The sequence below is a fragment of the Idiotropiscis lumnitzeri genome, chromosome 6, assembly GCF_059441095.1.
Source record: "Idiotropiscis lumnitzeri isolate Australia: NSW breed Sydney's pygmy pipehorse chromosome 6, RoL_Ilum_1.0, whole genome shotgun sequence".
NCBI classification, from domain to species: Eukaryota; Metazoa; Chordata; class Actinopteri; order Syngnathiformes; family Syngnathidae; genus Idiotropiscis; species Idiotropiscis lumnitzeri.
In genome coordinates, this window is record NC_142396.1 from 18,927,720 (window position 1) to 18,951,179 (window position 23,460).

The following is a 23,460-nucleotide window of genomic DNA, read 5'->3' on the forward strand; positions in this document are numbered from 1 at the left end:
AAATTTGACTGACAGTGAACTTTTTGTGGTGAGGATCAGGGCCACATGAAATTGTGCTCTTTTATCAGTCAGTTTGGCACGAATGAATCTTTACTTCTGACCAAGCTTTGTATTGATGCACAGATTTTTTTTTTTTTTTTTACATGACCTGCAAATCAGCACTCAAGTTTGGGGATTGATTATGTAGAAGAAAATAAACTGCCTTTATTGAGAGACTTTATTTCTCATTGGCCAATTGAAAGGGTAACTATGTCTTTGGCAAACATCCATCCATTCATTATCTGAGCCGCTTCTCCTCACAAGGGTCGCGGGCGTGCTGGAGCCTATCCCAGCTATCTACCGGGCCGTAGGCGGGGTACACCCTGGACTGGTTGCCAGTCAATCGCAGGGCACACAAAGACGAACAACCATCCTCGCTGACACTCACACCTAGGGACAATTCAAAGCATCCAATTGACCGACCACGCATGTTTTGGGAATGTGGGAGAAAACCCGGAGAAAACCCACGCAAGCACGGGGAGAACATGCAAACTCCAGGAAGGCCGGAATTTTTCTACTGTGAGGCCATCGTGCTAAAATGTCGCCCACCTTTGGCAAACAGTACAAAGTAATATCTCTGCTACGATCTGCTATACACTAGTGTACAATTGGAAGCGGAACAATAGAGAACCTATTACACGGATCTAAACCAATGAGTACTGCTTTTTTTAATCATGCAAATTAATTGACTACTTGTATCTAAATTTCATTGGTCCTTTATTGTGAGTGCCTTAGCGCGGGCGGCCTTTTCTGTGCACCTTCCCAACCAGTGTGCACTCAATGACTATGCATGATCATGCATCAGTTCACTCCTGAGTGATGCTGTAAAACCTCCCAGTGACACAAATGATTGATTTACTCAATGGGCCATGAGATAACCGTTTTCTGCTTTGATCATATTGTATTCTCTACCTTTCTTTCCTTGTCATCCCCCAACAACAACATGCACTTAACACATTTTGTTTCAACTAACCAACCACCACTGTATTATCAGTATTGGATACAGGCGATTTCCTCAAGGCCTTTTCCCCACTTCTATTTATTTCAGGTAATGGCACTTTGCAATGCAACACAAAAAGATAAGCAATTACGCATTTTATTTTGCATTCTACTAACACAAAACTGTTAATAAAGAAATGTTTCCAATAATGCCTGAACGTGAGTCGAAAGAAGAAACTGTTATTGAATCCCACCCCCCTTTCTCATCAATAATGATAGAACAACTTGTTTGGTATTTCTTGCAAGATCTAGTTGAAAATTATGGATTCCATTTTTTGCGCCAGCAATTCTTTGTTAGACTAGGTCTTCATTTAGCGAATGTGATGCTAAAATTGTTTATGCTTACATTAGAAGCAGCAGATGACAAAGGTGAGGAAAAAAATTGTAAATACCAGCAATGGAAAAGATATTTCATAGCAACGATAGTAGAAATGAAATGTCAAGTCAAATGTATCAACAAAGGTAAAGAACGTAGTGCAAGTACACCTTGTACGTATAACCATTGGGAAGACAGATGTTTTGCAGTATTTATAAGACCCTCTTTCTATTTACTGCAACCTGACTGTACATTTATATCGCAACATAAATCTTTGGATGTTGTCATATCGCTCGTGTTTTGCAGACTTTTTCTCATCTTGCAGAGTTTCACTCCATATACAGACCAACAAAATGTTTTCTAGTAGTTTGACTAATAGTGGTGAAATCTCCGCATTCACTTCATTTCTGGACACTCTTATGATGAGATATTGTGGTAAATTAATTGTGAATATTTTGTTGAACGCTTAAAATAGAATGACTGATGTGTTGTAATTTAGAAGATCTATGAATTTGATCAACTTTGACTGAATAAAGTGAAAATGGAGAGTTTTCGAGAAATACCACTTTGTGAATTTCTATATGCCCTGCGATTGGCTGGCAACCAATCCAGGGTGTACCCCGCCGACTGCCTGAAGACAGCTGGGATAGGCTACAGCACCCCAGCAGCCCCAGTGAGGTGAAGCGGTTCAGATCATGATGGATGGATGAATTTCTGTATATGACAAACATTTGTTTGTCACACTGTTAACATAGAGAACCTATATGAGCTCTTGCAGTTGGGAAAGCTCTACCTCGTGCATTTGCGATGGCAGGGACGGAAGGCTGAATCGTTCACTTACTTTATAATCCCTGTGCGAGTACTGGTTCACTGCAACCATTCGGAAACAGAGAGTGTGGCTCAATTTTGCCTTTCAGCCATTCAGAGTGCACCTAAAATGCCGCTCGGCACTAGGTATACTTTGACTGGGGAGACGGTGCGCCAGTACTGGCTGTGTTTGGAAATTTGGGAGACAACAGACGTGAATTCAGCCCAAGTGTAAATGCTTTTAAATCCATGCTAAAAACTTTGTTTTTTCTCCATAAAATTGATTAAAGTCTTTTCAGCATTAACATCAATTTCATTGTCAGTAATTTCGGAACGCTACTTTTTAAATTTCTTTACTTAGCTTTTAAATGCCTCTGAATCTTTTGTTTGGAAATGTGTTTGACTGTGATCAATGTATGTTCTTCGTAAGATGCTTTTGTTTTTTCTGCATTGTCTTTAATTGTCTTTAGCTGTTTGTTTGTAAATGCTTTTAGGTGGTGTGCTTTTGGTTTGTTTGAAGCACATTATGTTGCCCTGTGTCTGAAATGTGTTCTATAAATAAAACTGCTGTGCCTTGCCCTTTCCTGGATCATCATGTGCAGGTTGAGTCTTTGTAACAACAAAGTCAACTGTAGTAAAGATAAATTGGCAGGTGTAACGACACGCTCAGTCCCTTGGATCTTGTATGTAGTTACAGTACATTGATAACTTGAGTCTATTTCAGCTGTGTGAGATGGCGTATATAAAATTTAGATTGGAATTTACCCCCCCCCCTCCCCCCGCTCCTTACAACCAGTGCACACACGCTTTCAAATGTGATCAATATGATAGGACACACCCATGGTACCTCTGCACATATGACACTGAGGGGCAAAGTTCCACCTAATTTTCTATGTGTCTGAGCATTCGCACAAACTCCCCAATTATTCTTTGGACCACAGTGAACAATATCAGACAACCAGGATCATACCTGTACAAAACCACAGAGATCACATGTTACATGATGTAAGTATGTTACAAAAAAAATCATGTTAAGAAGGTAAAAAGCACATTAAGAGTTGAACCGTTTTCTACAAACTAGGTTTAAATGTGGCAAAGTAGAATTAGAATTAGAATTAGAAATCCCTTTATTGTCATTGTACTCAAGTGTGCAACGAGATTAGAGGGCTCCCCTCTCCAGTGCAATACAACAATAATACAGACAAATATATAAATTAGATAAGTAAATAAGAGAGTGCAATGGAATTTAGTACTGAATAGTGTATATAAAAACACATCACAATGCTGTTCTGCAAGGTAAGGGTGTTTTCGTGTGTGTGTGAGAGTTCAGAATGGAGATGGCTCTCGGAAAGAAACTGTTTCTCAGTCTATTGGTCCTCGATTTGATGCATCTGTAGCGCCTGCCAGAGGGCATCAGGTCGAACAGGTGTGAGTTTGGGTGGGTATTGTCTTTGACGATGTTGAGAGCCCTTCTGAGGCACCGGGCGGTGTAGATGTCCGACAGTGAGGGGAGAGGGCAGCCAATAATCCTTTGCGCTGTTTTGACTGTCCTCTGGAGCCTCACTCTGTCCGCCTCAGTGCAGCCGCTGTACCAGGTGGAGACACAGTACGTCAGCAGGCTCTCGATGGACGAGTGGTAGAAGGCTAGCAGCAGCTTCCTGTCCAGGTTGAATTTCCTGAGGACTCTCAGAAAGTGCAGACGCTGGCGGACCTTCTTTACCACTGCTGTGGTGTTGTGAGTCCAAGAAAGGTCGTCGGAGATCTGTACTCCCAGGAACTTGAACGTGTGGACCCTCTCTACACACACGCGGGGGGCGGCACCGTCTTGTTCGTCCTGAAGTCGACGACAATCTCCTTTGTTTTTGCAGTGTTAAGGTGCAGTCTGTTGTCCTTGCACCAAGCTGTCAGTCTCTTTACCTCCTCTCTGTAGGCTGTCTCGTCACCTTCCGAGATCGATGGTGTTGTTGCCGTGGGCCGGGCTGCAGTCGTAGGTGTAGAGGGCGTACAGGAGAGGGCTCAGCACGCATCCTTGAGGGGAACCGGTGCTCAGCATGCGGGTGGAGGACGTGTAGGAGCCGAGCAACACAGTCTGGGGTCTGTTGGTCAGAAAGTCCTTAATCCAGATGCGTGTGAGGGCAGGGAGGCCGAGAATGTCCAGTTTGGCGACGAGGATGTCTGGGATGATCGTGTTGAATGCCGAGCTGTAGTCCACAAAGAGCATCCTTGCATAGCTCTGCTGTCGTTCCAGGTGGCCCAGCACAACATGCAGAGCAGTGTCGATGGCGTCCTCAGTGGATCTGTTAGCCCGGTATGCAAACTGGTAGGGGTCCAGAGTGGGAGGAAGGCAGTCCCTGATGTGCTGGAGAACCAGCCTCTCGAAGCACTTCATGATGACTGGTGTGAGAGCAACAGGACGGTAGTCATTCAGGTCGACGGCGGGTGACTTTTTGGGGACAGGAATAATGGTGGAAGTTTTCAAGCAGGAGGGGATGACTGCTTGAGCCAGGGAGCGGTTGAAGATCCTGCAGAAAACATGTGACAGTTGGTGGGCACATGCTCTGAGGACCTTGCCTGGTATGCCGTCGGGTCCAGTAGCTTTTCTGGGGTTAACCGCCAGGAGCGCGCGCCTCACATCGTGTTCCTCTACGATGAGTGGGGGGGAGTTGGAGCATGACTAAAAGTATCATTCGCTTAATGGTTCTAAAAAATGGTCGCTCAATGAGCCACCCTCATGATCGTGCGTTTTGAGAGACGGCGGAACTGCTGTTAATGATTTTTATCTTACCACTATGAACCACTATCAGAGCTGCCAAATTTTATGGATAGCATTAAGCTGTAAGATAACATATGCAAATTGGCATTGTTTCATCAGTAATTCGAAATGGAAAAATGCATGCAGGGAAAGACATTTGTACAAAGTTGTGCGATAATTATATTGCACTCATTAGAAACCCAAATTACCCCCATGCTCAAACTATCAAATCCAATCCACAGAGTTAATTTTTAGTTTGACTTTTGAGATCTGATTAATGTGATTTAATAGACTGGCTTCTTTTACTCCAGTTGAAAATAGAATTGGTAAAGACAAATTCAGCGATAGACAGATATTTTTAATGATGGAACACTGCTATCTCATATCAACTTTGCAATGACAAACGCACCAGCAGTCAGAGCCTTCTCACCAACATAATCATCATCTTCATTGTCCACCATCTCACCTACTTGAGTTCAACTATTATCAGTTGAAATATTTGAAGTTATATATTTACATTCTTAACTGTCCTACAAGTTTAGTGAAGTTAACCGCTTTATCTAATCAAACTCCAATATGAACGGAATCATATACCATCATCACGGATGACTTGAAATAAAACTGTGGATTTCAAAAGTTGTACCTGATTCTAACTTCAGCTTTGACCAAAAGGTGACTGAATTGTTGAATCTGCGCCTCTGTCTCTCTAGCAGACCTCCATCATGCGTCCATTTATTGAGCAAAAGTTCTTCCAGATGGGCTTCATCACACAGAGCGAAGCACGTGAGAAATGTTTATTTTAACAGTCTCCAGCTTGAGCCCAGAACTTTTTTCAATTACTTAAACCTGTGCAGGTTTAGACACACTCCATCACATGCGTACAAAACTCAAGTGTCCATTTTTTTTTTCCTCTAAAGGGAAAATTTGGCTACTGTCAGAAAGGAACAAAACGGTGAAACTGGATCCTTCAACTAAACTTGCAGAAGCTCCTCCTAAGCTTCACAGCAAAGATAAGAGGTGACATCCTGCATTTCCATAAACTCCTCAAAGTTCAGTATTTTTCTATGTTATAAAACTTTACGCTATGATGAGGCACACGTGTAGTACAAAATAGCTGCTTTGCGTCTGTTAAGGCATGAATATACTCTTGCACCACCTGCTGGTATGAATATATGATGCCCTACCATAAATTTGGAGTTTATTAAAAAAAAAAAAAAAAAAAAAAATTACGATAATATATCTATCTATCTATCTATCTATCTATATATATATATATATATATATATATATATATATATATGTATATATATATATATATATATATATTAGAAGTGTTTTTGTTTGATTTTAATATAAAAATGTCTATATAAATACTCTCAATATGATGTGTGATATTTTTAGGATTTCATTTAAATGATTTAAAAAACTAAATTGTTCAGTGCAATCTCTTACATTTAAATTCAAATTTTAAATAATAATATCACAATGTGAAATTTTCTTTTTTAATTTTAAAACCCAAAGTGCAGCAAGTCTTGTAGCATCATAGACTTTTGTAACATTTTTATTTTAAATTTCCCAAAATATTGTGCTCTCCATGAACATTTAGACTTCTTTGCTCGTCACATTTTGTTGAGAGTAGGTTTAATTCATGATTACAATATGTGACGTGGCGGTACAATAACATAAACGTTCAGCGGACAGCAAATGGCCCACGGGTAGAATTTTGGACACAAGGGCACTCAGAGTTCACAAGAAGTGTCTGAGAACAGCTGCAAAAGTATTGCCTGAGTGTTGGGAGGGCGGAGACTCGCCCGGTGCAAGGGGGACCGGGAGAGCACTCCCTTATTGCCAGTTATTGGCGCCCCCTCCTCCAAACACCTCTTCCCTGATCCGGGATCAGCAGCAGCTCTCCTCTACTCTCTCTCGCTCTCCTCTCTCTCGCCCTCCTCTCTCTCTCTCTGTCTCTCTCTCGCTCTCTCTCTCTCTCTCTCTCTCTCTCTCTCTCTTTCTCCTCCTCACCGAAGCGCGCTCCCAGTCCACATGGAGCCATCCCATCCTCGTCACGTTCACTGCTGATTGACGCGCCTCTGTGGTGCTGCGTGAAAGTTTCTGCCCAAAAAGGAGCTTCACGACTATTTCTTTGACTTGATCAACAACGACCACTGTGTAGTCCCCTCCGGGCTGCAGGCATCGAGATGGCAATGTTGCTGTTGCTTTTGCAGTATTATGTGCTGTCGAGTTTTGTGTGCAACGCGATCGCTTTCGTGGAGGAACCCGCGGGAGGTCGAGCGGACGGCTACTGCGGGCGAATCCTACGGGCTCAGACGCAGGGGACCCGCCGTGATGGGCACCATGAGTTCCGCCTCAGAATGGAAGGCGACCCGGAAGCCTACCAGCCTGGAAGCACCTATAGAGGTAAAAGGGTGCGCGTTTACTCGCGCTAGAAGTCACCATCAAGTTCAAAGAAGTAAAAGGAACTGAGAGAAGTTTCATTTTTTTTTTTGGTAACCATAGAAGAAATCAATGCTCGTTCTCGGACAATTTAATGCATGGCGATGTTTTCATTTGGATTTTTTTTTAAAATTTTTATAAATGATAAACAGATTGCCATATTATATCTATACCTGCATCAAGATCAATTTGGGGGGTGTGCGCTTGGCAGAGTTGTGGTAAACACGGCTGCTTCTGAAGTTTGCACGTTCTCTTCCTGCTTGCTTGGATTTTCTTCAGGTCTTCCTCTCACGGTCCAAAAAATTGAAAACTCTAATTTGCCCTTAGGTGTGAATATGAGTGTAAATGATTATTTGTCTATGCCTGCTTCTGGATTGGCTGGCGTCCAGTCCAGGGTGTACCCTTCCTCTTGCTTAGAGTCAGCTGGGACATAGGCACCAGCTCATCTGCAACCCTAATGTGAACAAGCTGTAAAGAAAATGAATGTAAACTTGTTGATTAAATAAGAATAATATTAATTCAGATGTATCTGTGAACTCTCACATACTAAGGTAAAAATGCCTTTCTTACTTTGTGCACAGTCAGAAGCTGTAAAGATATGTTTCATCAAATTAGTAGTCATTGCGTACATTTGGCAAAAAATAAAATTGCATGAAAAAACCCATTTACACGATCCATCCACCCATTATCCGTTGTCTGATGCTGGAGCCTATTCCAGTTATCTTTGGTCCATAGGCGGGTTACACCCTGAACTGGTTGCCAGCCAATCGCAGGGCACACAAAAACGAATAACCATACGTGCTCTCACTCACACCTAGGGGCAATTTAAAGTGCTCAATCAACCTACAATGCATGTTTTTTGGAATGTGGGAGGAAACCCGAGTACCCGGAGGAAACCCACACTGGCATGGGCAGAGCATGCAAACTCCACACAGGAAGGCTGGAGCCGGAATCGATCGCACAACCTCAGCACTGCCGCCATTCACACTATTAAACAGCAAATTATGTTGTTTATTTTATCAATCCATTAGTTAAAATGACTGCTCTCACATTCTCATGTAAGTTAAACATACAGTTAGACCACCTCCATCGCGGGTAACAGGTTCGCAGGCCCTCTATTTCGCGGATTGTTTTTGTACAGTTCATAACAATCTTATTCTACCTCCTGTTTATTTTAGATAAGATTACTTTAAACACATTTCGGGGTCTGTACACGCACAACATTTGCCATGCATTGATTGTCCTTGCTCGCTCAATACACGGCATGTATGTTTGTGTGTAAATGTGTTTGCATTCATTTAAAAGTGTATTTTAAGATCTTTTAAAAAGTGCCACGAATGCAATAAAAATATGCGTATGGTCCATTTAAATACGCTTCTCTATATGACGCATTTCACTTATTGCGGGGGTCTTTTGGAACGAAACCCCCTTCGATGGAATGTGGTATTATCGTATACAGTATCATAAGTGATGCCAAATTTTTCGAAGAGACTCATTCAAATCCACCAGGCTCTTGTATGGAAAGTTGTCTTCTTAGTGCTGCTGACCTATATTCACTTCCTCACCTCTTCCTGTGACTGGACACACGTAGACACACACACACACACAACAGAAGATCAGTTAAATATCTGGCTCCAATTATGCTGACTCGGTGGATTGAATCTTCAAAACATCCTGCTTCAAGATGTCTTTAACACTGAGTAGTTAGACGTCACCGCTCCAAGATTTTTTTTTCTCTCCCATGGTTAACGGGGGCCTTGACCGATACATAGGGGGAGCTAAGAAAAAAATTCTTAATATATTTTGCAATATCAAATAAAACGCTTTAACTGGGGCTCCACAGATTTTTTATAGGGATCGAGCACCCCCTAGATCCTGTGCCTTGCAGTTAGCACAAAGCGGAACTGAACCAAACTGGTCCAGTCTTTAACTTGTTTCTCTAGCTTCAAATTAGAAGTTTGAGAGAGCGGCACGGTGGACGACTGGTTAGCACAATGGCCTCACAGTGCAGAGGTCGTGGGTTCAATTCCGGCTCCGGCCTGCATGGGCTTTCTCTGGGTACTCCTGTTTCCCCCCACATTCCAAAAACGCGTGGCAGGTCGATTGGACACTCTAAATTGCCCCTAGGTATGAGTGTGTGCGTGGGTAGTTGTTGGTCTTCAAGTACCCTGCGATTGGCTGGCAACCAGTTCAGGGTGTACCTCGCCTACTGCCGAAGATAGCTGGGATAAGCTCTGGCGCCAGCGTGACCCTTGTGAGGAGAAGCGGTACAGATAATGGATAGATGATTTGAGAGAACAATATTTCAGCATCAAGTGGTAGAACTGCAGTAAATTTTAATTGAATTGGTCATGTTCAGAATCATTCCTATTTTTTAATTTGGGTGAAATGAGGTCTCAAACAAGATACTAGATACATTGAAGCCAGCTAAAGATGCCTCGTGATTGTTGTTTGCCTAATCAATTTCTTTAGTCAAAATAGTGAGCTGGCTAAAAAAACTGAATTCTGAACTGAATTTATTTGCTTACTCATCTCCCATTTCTCTCGGTTTTACAAGGTGTCCTTACTTCCACAGTGAGATGCTAAGTCCCCATTTACAGTGTTCATTCTTCCACATCATGCTGATGCTGACAGGAATGCTGGTTTGCCGCCAGCATCATTCAGGGTGATCCGGCATCACTGCAGCGTGACCCTGATGTGTCAATGGAGTAAAGCCTCTTTACTGCTCAGTGTGTCCAAGGTGTTAATACACACTCTTCGTCCTCCCTACAGTGATCCTCTTGGCAACCAGCCCTGCATATTTCAGAGGTTTTACCCTCATTGCTCTGAAGGAGGGCAGAGAGGGCACAACAGATGATGACTACACCGGCCAGTTCCAGGTGAGATATAGAAAAGGAATCTATGCGATTTCAATTGGAAATTTCAATTGGTTGAACTTGCATAACTGGAAGTGTGGCTGAAAGTTAGAACATATCTCTTCTGTGAGTCACATTTTAGGAATAAATTTAAATATTGAGTATTTAGTGCTGTTCGACTGTGTGAGGCCGACATGGCGTTCTTCCAGATGAATAACAGATATTAGTTCTATTTGAAGAAGAAGGGGGGTTATGACAAAGAGAATTTTCAGTGGCGACGCCCAGAGATGGGAGGTTTTTGACTAAGTAGAAACACAACTCCCGCTGAGAAGTTGAGAGCCGCTGAGCAGAATGACAGTCTTCCTCAATTACCTCCTGTGAAGTGTAAACAGGAACACACATCCGTGGTTGTGTTTTCACATTCTGGCCATAACAAGACTCCAAACAAATAGAGCAAAGGGTTTCTTTTATGGAGCTAGCAAATTGGAAACGAAAGCCTCTATTCTCTGTTGCGCCATCTCTGTATTGTTCCTTTTGTCGTTTGTAGTGGGATATGTAGTGGGGATTATTAATGTGTGCTATTTCTTTTTTGAATTATGATCCAATATACCAGACTTGATTATTGCTGGCCAGTGCAGGTATGACACGGACATTGGACCTCATTCGCTGATGCGTTTATGTAAACAAGTTTAAAGTTGAAGTCTATGGAGAATTCATCAAATGTTCTTAAAGGGAAAGTCAACCCCAAAATGTTCTTTACAAGAATATGTTCCATGCAGGTTCCCAGTTGAGAAGTGGCTTTCTGAATAATATTAGGTCTGTGTAATATGAGTTAAGCAGTAACATTCTCCCCTTTTTTGTCCATCTCAGGCGGTGGCATCACAGTTGCTCAGCTAATGTCCAATCATGGTCAGCCTCAGAAATCAGCTGAGCCGTGATTGGTCATTACCTGAGTTCTGAGCAATTGTGATGTCATTTTCAGTTGATAGAAGTGACAAAATGGCTTCCCAAAAACGGGTGGATTTTGCTGCTTAACTCATATTCCACAAATGCAATATTAATCCAAATGCTGTGTTTAGACTAATGGAGGCGCATCGAACATATTGCAAAAATTATTTTGAGGTTGTCTTCCCCTTTAATTGGCATTATTAAGGAAAAAATCTTTTTATCTTGGTGATTAGCCAATATTTTTTATTCATTGTTTTTCATCAGAGAATTACAAATTTACGATTGATAAAATCGCTGCTAGTATTGGACAACTTGTATGCTTGACTTTTCCGTTCACTTCATTGTGTTGATTAGTTAGTTTCAGTTTCATCAGATATGATAATCATAATTTTAAAACGGACTACAATGGCTTGTGTGTGTGTGGGTGTGTGGGGGTGCGTGGGGGTGTGTGTGTGTAGGTGTGCGCGTGTCTAATGTTTTCATAAGCGTCCTCCCTGTTCCCCCAATCTCCCCTTTTCAAAAGTATATTAAATATTTATAACATCAGTAATGTTATTTGCATTTATTAAATAGGACTATTTTGCACCACAGCGTACTGGGTTTTGAGAGCTATGCAATAACAGGTCTACAAATTTTTTTTTTTTTATTAATGAATATAACTTTGCAACAATATTATATGTTTTTTAGTTGTTAAATTTACTTCATTTCCATAAACACAGACATGTATACATGAAACTGCTAAATTTGAGTGAAAAGAATCAGAGAGAACAATACATTTAATACTTTCTGAGCCTGAGTTGGGTTTCAACTAATACCTGAATATGAATTTCAGACAATAGCTTCTGTGACAGATCTGTCAGAAAAATCCCAATTCTATCTCTTCCTAAAATCATTCAGCCCGATTTGCGAGTCGTCTGATGTAGTCACAAGTTGTTCCTCTAAAAATTTTTATATTTTTGTAAGAACATGTTCAAGAAGATGTGGTGTTTTTGAAAAACATTTAGTTAAAATCAAAACACATTTCCAAGACATAATGACATTATCAAGTAGAGATAGACCGATATGATTTTTCAGGGCTGATACTGAGATCAATTATTGGTAGTTGAGGAGGATATTTGGAGCCAATATTAAAAAGTAAAATGAAAATGAAAACATTAGCCCCTTACAGTATTGGTTTTCAACATCTGCTGTTTATCAAATGTAAGTCCTGGTCTGAAAAAAGTGGTACCCGTACATCCCAACAAAAACCTTTGAATTTGACATTAGTAGATGAATACGAGACAGGGGATCACTGACTATGTTTAAAATTATGATTAGATGCACTGTTTTCATGGACACTAAAAATATTGATCCGATTTGGACTTGCGTGTTTATGCATCACTTTCGATTCAAATTATTTTGACATGTGCAGATTGACAAAATATACCAAAAATAGTAGAAAAAACTGTAGCGACTTGCCTGTCAACAAAACATTGCTTCCTCCATTTCTACTTTAAACTTTAGCATTATCATGCGCACTAATCGGATTATCAATCAACATAAAGCATCCCTCTCGTTTGGAATAAAGTCTTGATCCGAATGGGCTTGATCGGGTCAAAATATTCCCAATGGGGTGTGCACATGAAGCAATTTTATTCCGATCAGGCATTTAACCTGACGAAATAAATGCATCAATGTAAATGTAGCCATTTTTTCATTTTAACATCCAGTATAGCACCTTTTGTTTGACGCAGCCCGTTTTTAATCAAAGAAAATATATATCCGTACATGTTGCTGACAGTTGTTTTGTTGCATAGGTGTGTCCCACTACATTCATGATTCAAGCAATAAAAAAAGGCTGAATGTCTATGAGAGTCAGATTTGTCTTTGAGGATTACATTTTTACTAGTCAGAGGTTTAACCAGCATTAAAATCTGAGCTCCCTCTATGTTTGCAAAACAAACAATTGGGAAGCTGAGAGATAGAAAATCAATCACAGCTATTGTACAAGTAAAATTGTTGCCAATACATTTTGTCTATTCAGAGTGTACTGAAGAAGAAGAAACCACTGCTGAACTAAAGAACATTTATTATCCAGGTAGATCAGGAAAACGAAAGAAGCAGATCCTCGTAACAACTGTTAATAACATCAGTAAAACCCTCCAGAGGGCAGGAGTTGAGATATGCAAGCCTACTGTTCTCAGAAGACTTCATGAACAAAAGTACAGCCCTTAAAAGAGGCAAACTGCACATCAGCACGAAGAACAGGATGGTTGGGCTGGAATTTGCCAAAAAAGACAAGCCTCAACAGTTCTGGGGCAACGTTTTACGGGCTGATGATGGAAAGGCTAAACCTTTAAGGAAGGTATTCATTTCACTCAATACCTTTTCCAATAGTTTTGTATCAGTCAGTATCAGTATCGGTCCAGAATGTGATATGATTTGGACTGTACAGATATTCCAAATCAGTTGATTTGTTTGTAAACAATCTCTTTATTTTCCAGATTTGGTTTCTATGCACACCGTATTTTTTCAGACTCAGGGCTCAACAAATAGCAAATAGAATTGAAACCTCTTCTTGCATACCAAAAAAAGCCATCCATTTTTATTCATTAATTTATTATTGTTATTATTTTTTTATTTTTTATGCAAAACGGATCTGTTGAAAAACAAAGCTACAGTGACGGTAAGGTAATGTAGGCATGTGTGTTCTTTTTGTTATTTATAGCTGTCTATCCTCAAATCTTAATGTTACACTTATAATAAAATTCAGCAAGGACGCTTTGATGACAAACCAGCGAGTGAACAGAAGTGGTTATGTCTCTCATATTTTATAGGCACAGCCTGTTTTGAACACAAGCTGTCAAGGTACAATATTAGAGATTGTACCTTTTAGCACCTGGATTTGAAAGTGAAAATGGGAGTTGAAGTACGGCAACCGGTGTATGAACCGGTGTTGTGGGTTGACGGGTTCATTTGACCCAGAATTACAAGGCAGCACGACTAAACCTCCACGTCACTGTGTTGCCCACGTTTTGAATCATTTCTAAATATGTCAGGTCTATTGTCTCCATCTTACCACTGTCTGCGTGGATGTGCATAGCAAACACCTCAGACTCAGGGGGGGACGAGAATAGACAAACCGTGGGATGAGCTTGAGCAAAATAAAAGTTGTCATACTGGCTTTGTAATTTGTTGAATGCATATTGGAGAATGCATCAGGCTTGTTCTATTGAGCAAGAGACAGTTGCGATTCATACTTTTGTCTACATTAGAAACGGATTATATTTTCTGGAGATAAGTGGCAGCTGCATTGCTGACAAGTGTTTAAAGCAGGAGTTGCCAACATGGTGCCTCCCGCCTCCAAGTACCACGTGAGACTCCAGTGGGAATGTTCTAAAACTATGTGGGTTTATGATTGCATATTTTTATTTACCGGTTTTATACCTTGTGAAATCACTGTTGATAATAAAATTAATATAAAGTTTTTTTTTTGTTCTTCTCTTAAGTTCAGTTTTATTAATAATAAAACAATTCAAGCGTTTGGGTCATGATTTTTAAAAATGTTAATATGTTGTATCAAACAATAAATATCCATGTCACAATGAACGGTTTATTGAATTGATACACATAGTCATGGATTTTTAAAAAAATTATTTTATGAATCTACTAATCTGTCTTTTATAAGTCTTAGACGTATCAAAAAGATAATCCAATGAGCTTTAGGTTGATAGTGACAGTTTGGCTATATGAGCTTCACTTTTTTTTTTAAATCAGCTGATCGTTAAAATAATTGAGTTAGACACACTGTATTGAAAAAGGAGACTAAGACAGTCATGGTGTATAATGTTTGTTGGATATTTCTTTTATTTCACTAGACATCATGACTGAAAGTCACTTGTCAATAATTTATTACAATTATCTAGATAATAAATTTCTGTTCATGAGCCCCTTTGGAGGACCTCAAGGCCTCTGTAAATTAATAAAACAGACGAAATTTACAGACAAAAATTAAAATATCAGGCAGCGGAATTCAAGATATATAAGAGAATAAAACAGGTTTGGAGTTGAGATTTAAAAGTTGTGAAAGAAACGGAGCTGATGACGTCTGGGGGCAATGAGTTTGACTGCTGGGGTTGACGGCGTTCTCTTAATCGGAGTTAACAGTCTTTGTTTGCAACTGAGAAATGTTGTGCCTATGTAAGCAATAAATGTTCACAAGGAGATGTGTGAACTGCCTGTGTGTTTTTCCCAGACATCCTTACATTTAGGTGGGACATGGGTCATATTTATCTAGGGCAGCAACATGTTATTGCTCAGGGAGACAAACGGAGCATGTTTGGAGAAGGGGAGAGATGAGCAGACTTGATAGAATCCCAAACACAAATTATCGAGGGTTCTAGTTTAGCAGGGGATAAACAAACCTAATCGTTATGAAGTGCCTCATCCAAGGCAACGGTTTCGGATCAAGGCAATTACAAAAGCTAAACAAAACTTAGAGGGCTTTGAGGACAAGGCTGTGTTGGCTGTGAGCAGGGTTGGAAAGATCATAAGATAATAAGAACGATAATCACACCCAAATGTGATCTGAAAGTAATTATTTTCTTGCTAAGTGCCCAAACACCAAACACACAATAATGTTTTGAAAGCTCAGCCATGCACCTCTCGTTCTTTTTATATAATCAAGACGTCACAAGGATGTGTTTATGCTTATTTATTACCTTCCAGTGAACAACGCTGTTGTTTTCACTGTTCGTAATTTAACATGCATTGGTCAGATGCATAATGCTGACATAAATATTACCCTGCTCTGCACTGATCGGAGTATTAAATATTTATTAGAGGATGATTGGTGTGAAATGACTTTTCCATTATATTGGTTTGCCGGCTAGTGTAGTATCATTAATCATCAACACATTTTACGACTCTTTCCTCATACTCAATTTTCAAGAAGATATTTACAGCACACATATGAAAAATATACAAACCCCTGTTCAAAATGGCAGGGTATTAAAAAGGAGACCAAGATAAACCATTTCAATAGATTTTCCCCCATTGATGTGACTTATAACCTGTACAACTGAACTGAAGGGGGGAAAAAGTTTTTAGCTTCAACAACTGAGAGAATAACTGACACAGCATCATGCTTTGGGGCTGTTCTTCTTCACCAGGCACTTGGGCCTTAGTCAAGGTGGAGGGCATTGCAATTCCAAATACCAGTCCATGTGACCACAAAAGGCTTCTGCTCTTAAGTAAAAACAAAGAAAGAAAGACAGGAAGAGCGTAGAAGAACATCTGAAGTTTATTTGGGGTTAATCGGAGGCATTTTAAATGCTGGCAGGTGTGTGCTGACTCCCATTAAAGAAAAAAAAGAAGGAAGATGCGAAAGAGAGGGGAGTTCCACACACCAGTCTGTAAGTATTTGGGCTTTGGAGTTGCGCTGTGGACAAAACATGAAAAAATGGCAACGAGTTGTTGGAGAGATGCTAGTCTGTTTTCTGCCAACTCTCGAGGTGCGCTTGTGCAAGACATCGTGCCCACCACCCTAGCTGAAGTGGTGCAAAAGTCTTGTATTATTATTATTAATAAGAATAATAACAATAATAATATAAAAAATAATATAACAATAATAATAACCATTATTATTATTATTATTATTATTATTATTATTATTATTATTATCATCATTATTATTATTATTATTATTATTATTTTTATTATTAGTAGTAGTAGTCATAGTAGTAGAAGTATTATTTATTTATTTTATATTTTATTGCATACTTGGGAGCAGACCAAAGGTGTGTCATCGGAGATTGAAATGAAAGAGCGTGCATTTGTTGTTAGTTTTACCCGGTTAGTTTTTGGTAATTTGAATTCCCTTCAATTTCTGTCACACTGAAAAATTTTATAAAAATTGGAAAAGTGCACACAAATATGACAATATCTGTCAGCCTGTTCTGTACTGTGCTGTAATTGGTTCCTACATTTCAAGGATGTGGCTTAGGGATGGACATTTTTCAATTTGGTTGATTTGATTACTTTCTTTTTTTTTTTGGAAGCAGCTGCTTGAAGTTGTTACGGCCTTACTTTGGTTGGTTGAAGCATAACATTCCTTGTGGCGCCACCATGCAGTAATTGTGAAGTCGTGATTTCCACCTGGAATTTTCCACTAAATGCAGAGCTTTGATTGATGGAGAGCTCAAGGCAAAATGCCAGTGCCCCGAGGTCTTCATCAAGACTTTGTCACTTTTAAACGTCTGCTCATCCTTAAGCGTCGACATGACATTTGAATCTGTCCGCGTCTCTGCCTGAGCTTTTACTGTGTAAAATTTCATTTCAAGAATTCATTTTTTTCATTCAATTGCGACCCTGTGCCTGATTTTGATTTGATTATGAAGATGCATTGTTTACACGTTCAGTTAACAACGCAAGCACACACCCTATCATTCTTATCTGTTTTCTCCAGGGATCGAGTGTGCGTTCAAGCCTTGTTTTGCCTCCAGCTTTGCTTCTTTGTGTGTGATGTGTGTATGTGTGTGTTTGCGCTGGTGTTTGAACAAGGTCTGAGTTTGCTTGTGCAGGCACTCTGAAGCCTCTGTGTTTACCGTCTCAACAGAGAGCGAGAGACTGAGCGAGATCGAGATAGACAAACCGTGGACACACACAGACATGCCAGCCTCTGCAGTGAAAACAAACGCTCCTTTGCCAGTCTCCCACACCTCCCCCGTTTCTTTCTCAATCTGCATCTTTTTTTTCAGTCTGTCACACATTCGTATCTGCCTACAAGTTTCGGGATAAAATAGTATGGCAAGCTAATTTGGAGAACAATCAATGACTTTGCTTCTGCGGCATGCAGTTTGATGATTTGGAACACTTTGCACTACTGTACGCCCAACTTTTTTTTTTTTTACAAGGTAGTTGCTTATTCAAAGTAAGGCAGGGAATGTGATTTCCTGATTAGGTATGACAAAACCAGACAGTTCTAAGAACTTGATTGCAGGATTTTGAAATGCGAAATGAAAAATTTCCATATTCCGCCCATTTATCATCATATAATGATACGTGTGAAGACACCTTTCAGATCATTCAATTCAAATCCTCAGATTCGGCCTTTGCTTTTATCGTGAATCCTCATTGATATCTGATCTTTGACTGCAATAAAATAATATGGTCATGACTCTTGCGCCAGCTGTTAGCTTGACTTTAATTTATTTTCATTCATCTTGGAAAGTATAATGTTTGTTAGTTTCAAACTAATCAACATATCACCTTTTCCATTCATAAGTTTGCCTATTTATATAAGAACCTTTGGTCCACACATTCAACTATCCATTTTCCATGCTGCTTATCCTGCTCAGTGTTACAGAGGAAGCTGGAGTCTGTCCCAGCAGAGGTAGAATGAAAGTGGATTACACCCGAGGCTGAATGCCAGTCACTCACAAGACAATTGTGAATTGGGCATTGACCGGGAATCGAACCCGCACGAATAATGTGTAACGAAGCCACTATCCCACCCACTGCACGGATTTTTCTTCAATTCCTGGCTTTCGATTCACTGGGGGCTCAATTCAGAGGAGGTGAGAAAGCTTGCACCCCCAAGGCTTAAATGAAACAGCTCGGACACAAACAGGGTGAGCAATATCGTGTCATATGCCTTTGGCTTTTTGCTGGTCCGCATTGTGTGAGTACTTCAATTGTTCGCTTTGACTTTTATGTGGCAGGCAATTCCCAACATACAGTGAGTAGGAATTTTAAAACACCACTTCAGTGTCTGCAAAGCTTTATCATATTTTCAGACAATGTGGACCAGTTGTGGCTTGAAAATGACGACTCATCACATGAAAGGAGGATGGAAAATGTATTGCTTTAATTTAAATTAGACAAATTCTGACAACATAATTTGCAAAATTCAGACGGTTCAACCAATTTTCACCAGTAGTGAAGGCCTATAACAGTACTACTAATTACTTTGTTGTTTAACTTAATAGAGGACACCCGAGAGACCCAACTGACGATACAAGCAATTAAAAAGTATATTTTCCATATGTCCCCTTGCCGAGTTCCATCTGCATGAAAACGTTACGGTTTCGGCCCGCCACAAAATGCTGTGGGAGTACTGTAAGATTGTCGTTAATGTAGTTTATTAAAAATAATTTCAATGTTAGGCTATTACTTTGTTAGTGAAACCAAACAATATTGCTGAAGTATAAAGAGAGACAAAAACACAAACAAGTACATTTTGCGTAATCATGTCAATATTTAGAGTTAATCTGCTAAACTTTTAGAAGAGAGAAGAGACGTTGCATGTGACAGTTCAGGAGCTAGTTGAAATGTGTTATCCTTATTCCATTATTTTCCATTGGTGAGTGATACAAGTTTATAAGGAAAGACAAAATGAACCTTTTTTTTTCCTCAATCAAAATTATGGTGTTCCAAATGTCATTCTTTTCCAATCCATTGCTTCAAGAGCAGAATTCTAAACATAAACATCAACCGCCCTTTGAACAACTCGATTATTCACAATCTGAAATCTTTACATATATATATACTGTCTCTCTCTCTCTCTCATTTCATTGTTTGTCGGAAAGCTTGCTTTTGTTTTTCTTACTTTATTTCCATTTCTAATTCTCCTTTTGTGCATTTCTCACTCCTTTGCTGCCTGCAACTCTTCCTTGTCTGTCTTCACGCTTCTCAGCTCGCTTTGTCTCTCTCTTCGAATGCCTTTCAGCCTCTTGTTTGTGTCTACTTTTGACTGGCACAGCTTCAGGCTTAGCGACCCAAAGTAAAGCAATGGATTGAATAGAGAAGGCATTGGGAGGTCAACACTGAAATCCTGGACCATGTTGACGTTTTCCTGAATGTGTGTTTCGAGACTGCTGTATCCAAATTGGGCATTTGTATATGCACGTTTGTTTGTGTGAAGAGGGCTCTAAGTTTGTGGGTGAGTTTTCATGGGAAATGACAAAGGAGAGAACGTTTTCCGTGACATAACACTCTTCGTGTCCTCTGTGGACATTTGGGGGATGTGTGCAGTTGGAGAACTGTGGCAACAAGGTGAACGTCTGTCACTCTGCGTGTGTGTGTGTGTTTGCATTTGTGTATATCCTTAGAAAAGCTTCAACTCCCACAGACTCGGATATTCTCTTGGAAATGTAAACACAAATGTACTTTCGCATTTCACATTCAACTGCCAGCTTCTCTTTAGCCTTAAGGAAAAAACAACAAAGAAGGGAAAAATAAAACATTTTCAGATTGGGGACTTGCATCAGTCATAAACCTTTTTTTATTTTTTATTTTTTTTATTTTATTTTTTTAAATTTTAGCGGATAGTGATATGTTGACTTCTGCTGCAGATAAAGCATGACCATTCCATAAAAAAATCACATGTGCACTTGAAGACCATCTTCCACTCTTTCTGTATGTCAACCACTCAACCCCGGTACCTCATAGCTGTGCTGTGGCCAGTGAGAGGATTTTAAGAAAATATAAAATAAAGACAATAATAATAATAATGATGTGTTCTATGAATTGATTTCTACAATACAAAGATTCAGAAGCTTTGTTGCACACCGTTGTCAAATATGAGAATGAAATACGATGACATCCACCACACAGTCCTGATCAAATTCACCTAAATCACATTTCGCTACCTGCGGGCAAAACTTAGATGTGGTTCCATGAGCAGTAAATAGATGATTTTCAGTCACCAAATTGTCAGGTGCGCTGAGCTCATGTCAAATGAAACACCCTCGGTTCGGCAAACTGCCCACCATAGAGCAGAATGTTCTGTCGAAATCCCAAACAGACGAAACGGGCCTTACACCGGCATGAAAATCAAGATACGTCAATTTTTCTGCTTGAGCGCAGCTGCTCCATCTACAAATATGGAGCCCCCAGCGTTACACTTTTTCACCATTTCAGTTGCCAGTATTTTTTGTGCGTGCCTAAAATGAAGCTCAGTGACATTCTTGGACCTTTCTGGCTTGAGTCGTCCCTCCCCCACGACACTCCAAGTACAGGGTGCTTTCATTCCATCAGTCGCTATCCGGCACAATTGCAAGTTACTTAATATAATCACTCGGCCCATTTCTATCACGAAAACATGCGGTTATTTAACCAGCGAATATGTAGTTTTTCTTCATACCACAATTTACAGAACAGCACGCCGTTGTATTTAAATTCCCAAGTGTGAGTCAAGTCGAGTCAAATGTGTATAGTTCTTAATTGCAACAGTGTCAAATATGAACATCCCCTGATCTTAACCTGACAGGAGGCCAAGGAAAATCAAGTAAGAAACGTTGAGAAGGGGCCGCAGATGGGGGAATCCCCTTCCAGGATGACTGGGCTGCGATAGAGGCCTAGTGGGCAACATTTAATTCAATATAATCTCCCAGAAACCCCTGCGAACGAACACAGGAGGGTCAAAAGTGGCTTGTGCCAAACAGGCGTCCGTCTCATCCATTGGTACTTGACCCATTTGTGACAATTCAACTGATTAATGAAAACCCACTTTTGGCTGTGCTTTGTCCATTTTTAATTTTTTTTTTTTTTTAGTTTCTTGTCTATCGTCCATTGTCAGCACAATGGGAGTTCAGCAGTGACGAACTAACAAACAATTCCATCGGTCTGATGGATTGCCCTCCTCTGCGATTAACAATGTTATATTTCTAACAAACAATAGAGCAATATGGTGCCCGAGGGGTTCCTCTCACCTGGTTACATGGTTAGATCAGTAATAGGAGAACGTTTTTATATATTTATACATTCATTTATGAAAAGTGTTAAATAGTTTTAAAGTAGTGATTTTTGCAGATGGCACAAATATTTTCTATACTTGGAGAGATTTGCTGTTGCCATTATGGATGGTCAAAAGAGAATTATTAAAAATAAAGATTTGGTTTGTTGGAAATTATTTATCATTATATAGGTGTACAGTATAGTTTGGATTTATAGTTGGATATGGTCAAGTAAACTAAAAGTGCTTGGTAAAGATGATTCATCATGCTGGGTACTATTGCCATCCAAAGCCAATATTTTAAAAAACGGACATTTTAAAACAAGTCCATTTTTTTTAAGTGAAATTTTGTTTATAGCCTGGAATTATTTATTAGCAAGTAAGATCGACATGCTGTTCAGGGTCAGAGAGGCAATATACAATTTAAGAGGGAATTGCCATTTTAAACAGCCTACCATCTATTTACCCCATAAAGTAGGAGCATCTTGGATTGTGGTGTACCGTAAAATTGTGGTATTTCTAGATAAGAATATAAAAATGTGCATTCAACTTAAAAGGGATAAACACTATTGGCCACACTATTTTGAAAGTAATGATTTTAGTATGTTTATAATGAAAGTTATCCTTAATATGGAAGTTAAATGTTTGACTCTTAAATGTATGGCCTTCTGGGTCGTTCATGTTTTAATGTATTTTGAAGGTATCATAATGTAAAGGGAGGCTGAACTTGATAAGTGTTGTTTCCTTTGGCCCATTCTCAAATTGCGCTTTATCATAGTGTGACATTTGTTCTTTTTTTCCCCTTTTCACTGTTATGTTTTTATTCTTGTGCTTGTTTGAAAAAATCAAACAAAATCAAATCAAATGTGAAGTTGGTAGAAAGCAGGCAAATCACGGATGTTCAACAAAATTGTCCCCTCCCGTCTTGTGAAACACTAAAAACAGCAAGGAAGAGAGTTGTTCTAGTCAGTCAATTTTTTTAATGGGAGCAAGGAGAAGAAACAAATATGAACTCATGCAATTCTGAGGAAAAAAATGTGGATTCAGCTTATAATTTTCAATTCTAAACAAAATCTGCGGTTGAATAACAAGGATCACACGTTGGAGAGATTTTGTACCAAAGTGGATTGACATCAATCCTGGCTTCTACAGTAGAGATGTGAGTTGAAACAAAGGATAGAATGAGTGGAAACTGGAGTCATCTGTGACCCAACTGTGAGAAATCGCTTCGATGACAAGGGATTTACATCAAATGAAAGCAATCCTTAACACTACAGTGGAGACTGTGGATGAGACATGTGGATGGATGTAATATTCACTGACCGCAAATCCACATTGGGCAAGGTGATGATGCTGGAACTTTCGTTTAGCTCCTTTTAATGAGATTTTTGAAAATGAAAAAAAAAAAACATTTCTGCAGTGAGTGATGATATGGGGAGCTGACAGTCAAGATATGTATAATAAATGCGCATGTTTACGTTGCTATTTTGGACATTCTTTATTCTATCATTTGAAAGGACGTGACATGAGGATAACATCATTTTACTTAATAATAAAATGTATTTTACCATGACAGCAA

General features: G+C 39.6%; 1 protein-coding gene across 1 annotated transcript in view; it reads left to right on the forward strand.

Moving 5' to 3' along the window:
• Positions 1-6,935: 6,935 nt before the first annotated feature.
• spon1b (spondin 1b) overlaps positions 6,936-23,460 on the forward strand; it is a 78,079-nt gene continuing 61,554 nt past the window's right edge. The window contains exons 1-2 of the mRNA XM_088298728.1: positions 6,936-7,328; positions 10,137-10,243. Of these exons, the coding sequence (XP_088154854.1) occupies positions 7,109-7,328; positions 10,137-10,243 (327 nt within the window). The 5' untranslated portion in view covers positions 6,936-7,108. The remainder of the gene's footprint in view (positions 7,329-10,136; positions 10,244-23,460) is intronic.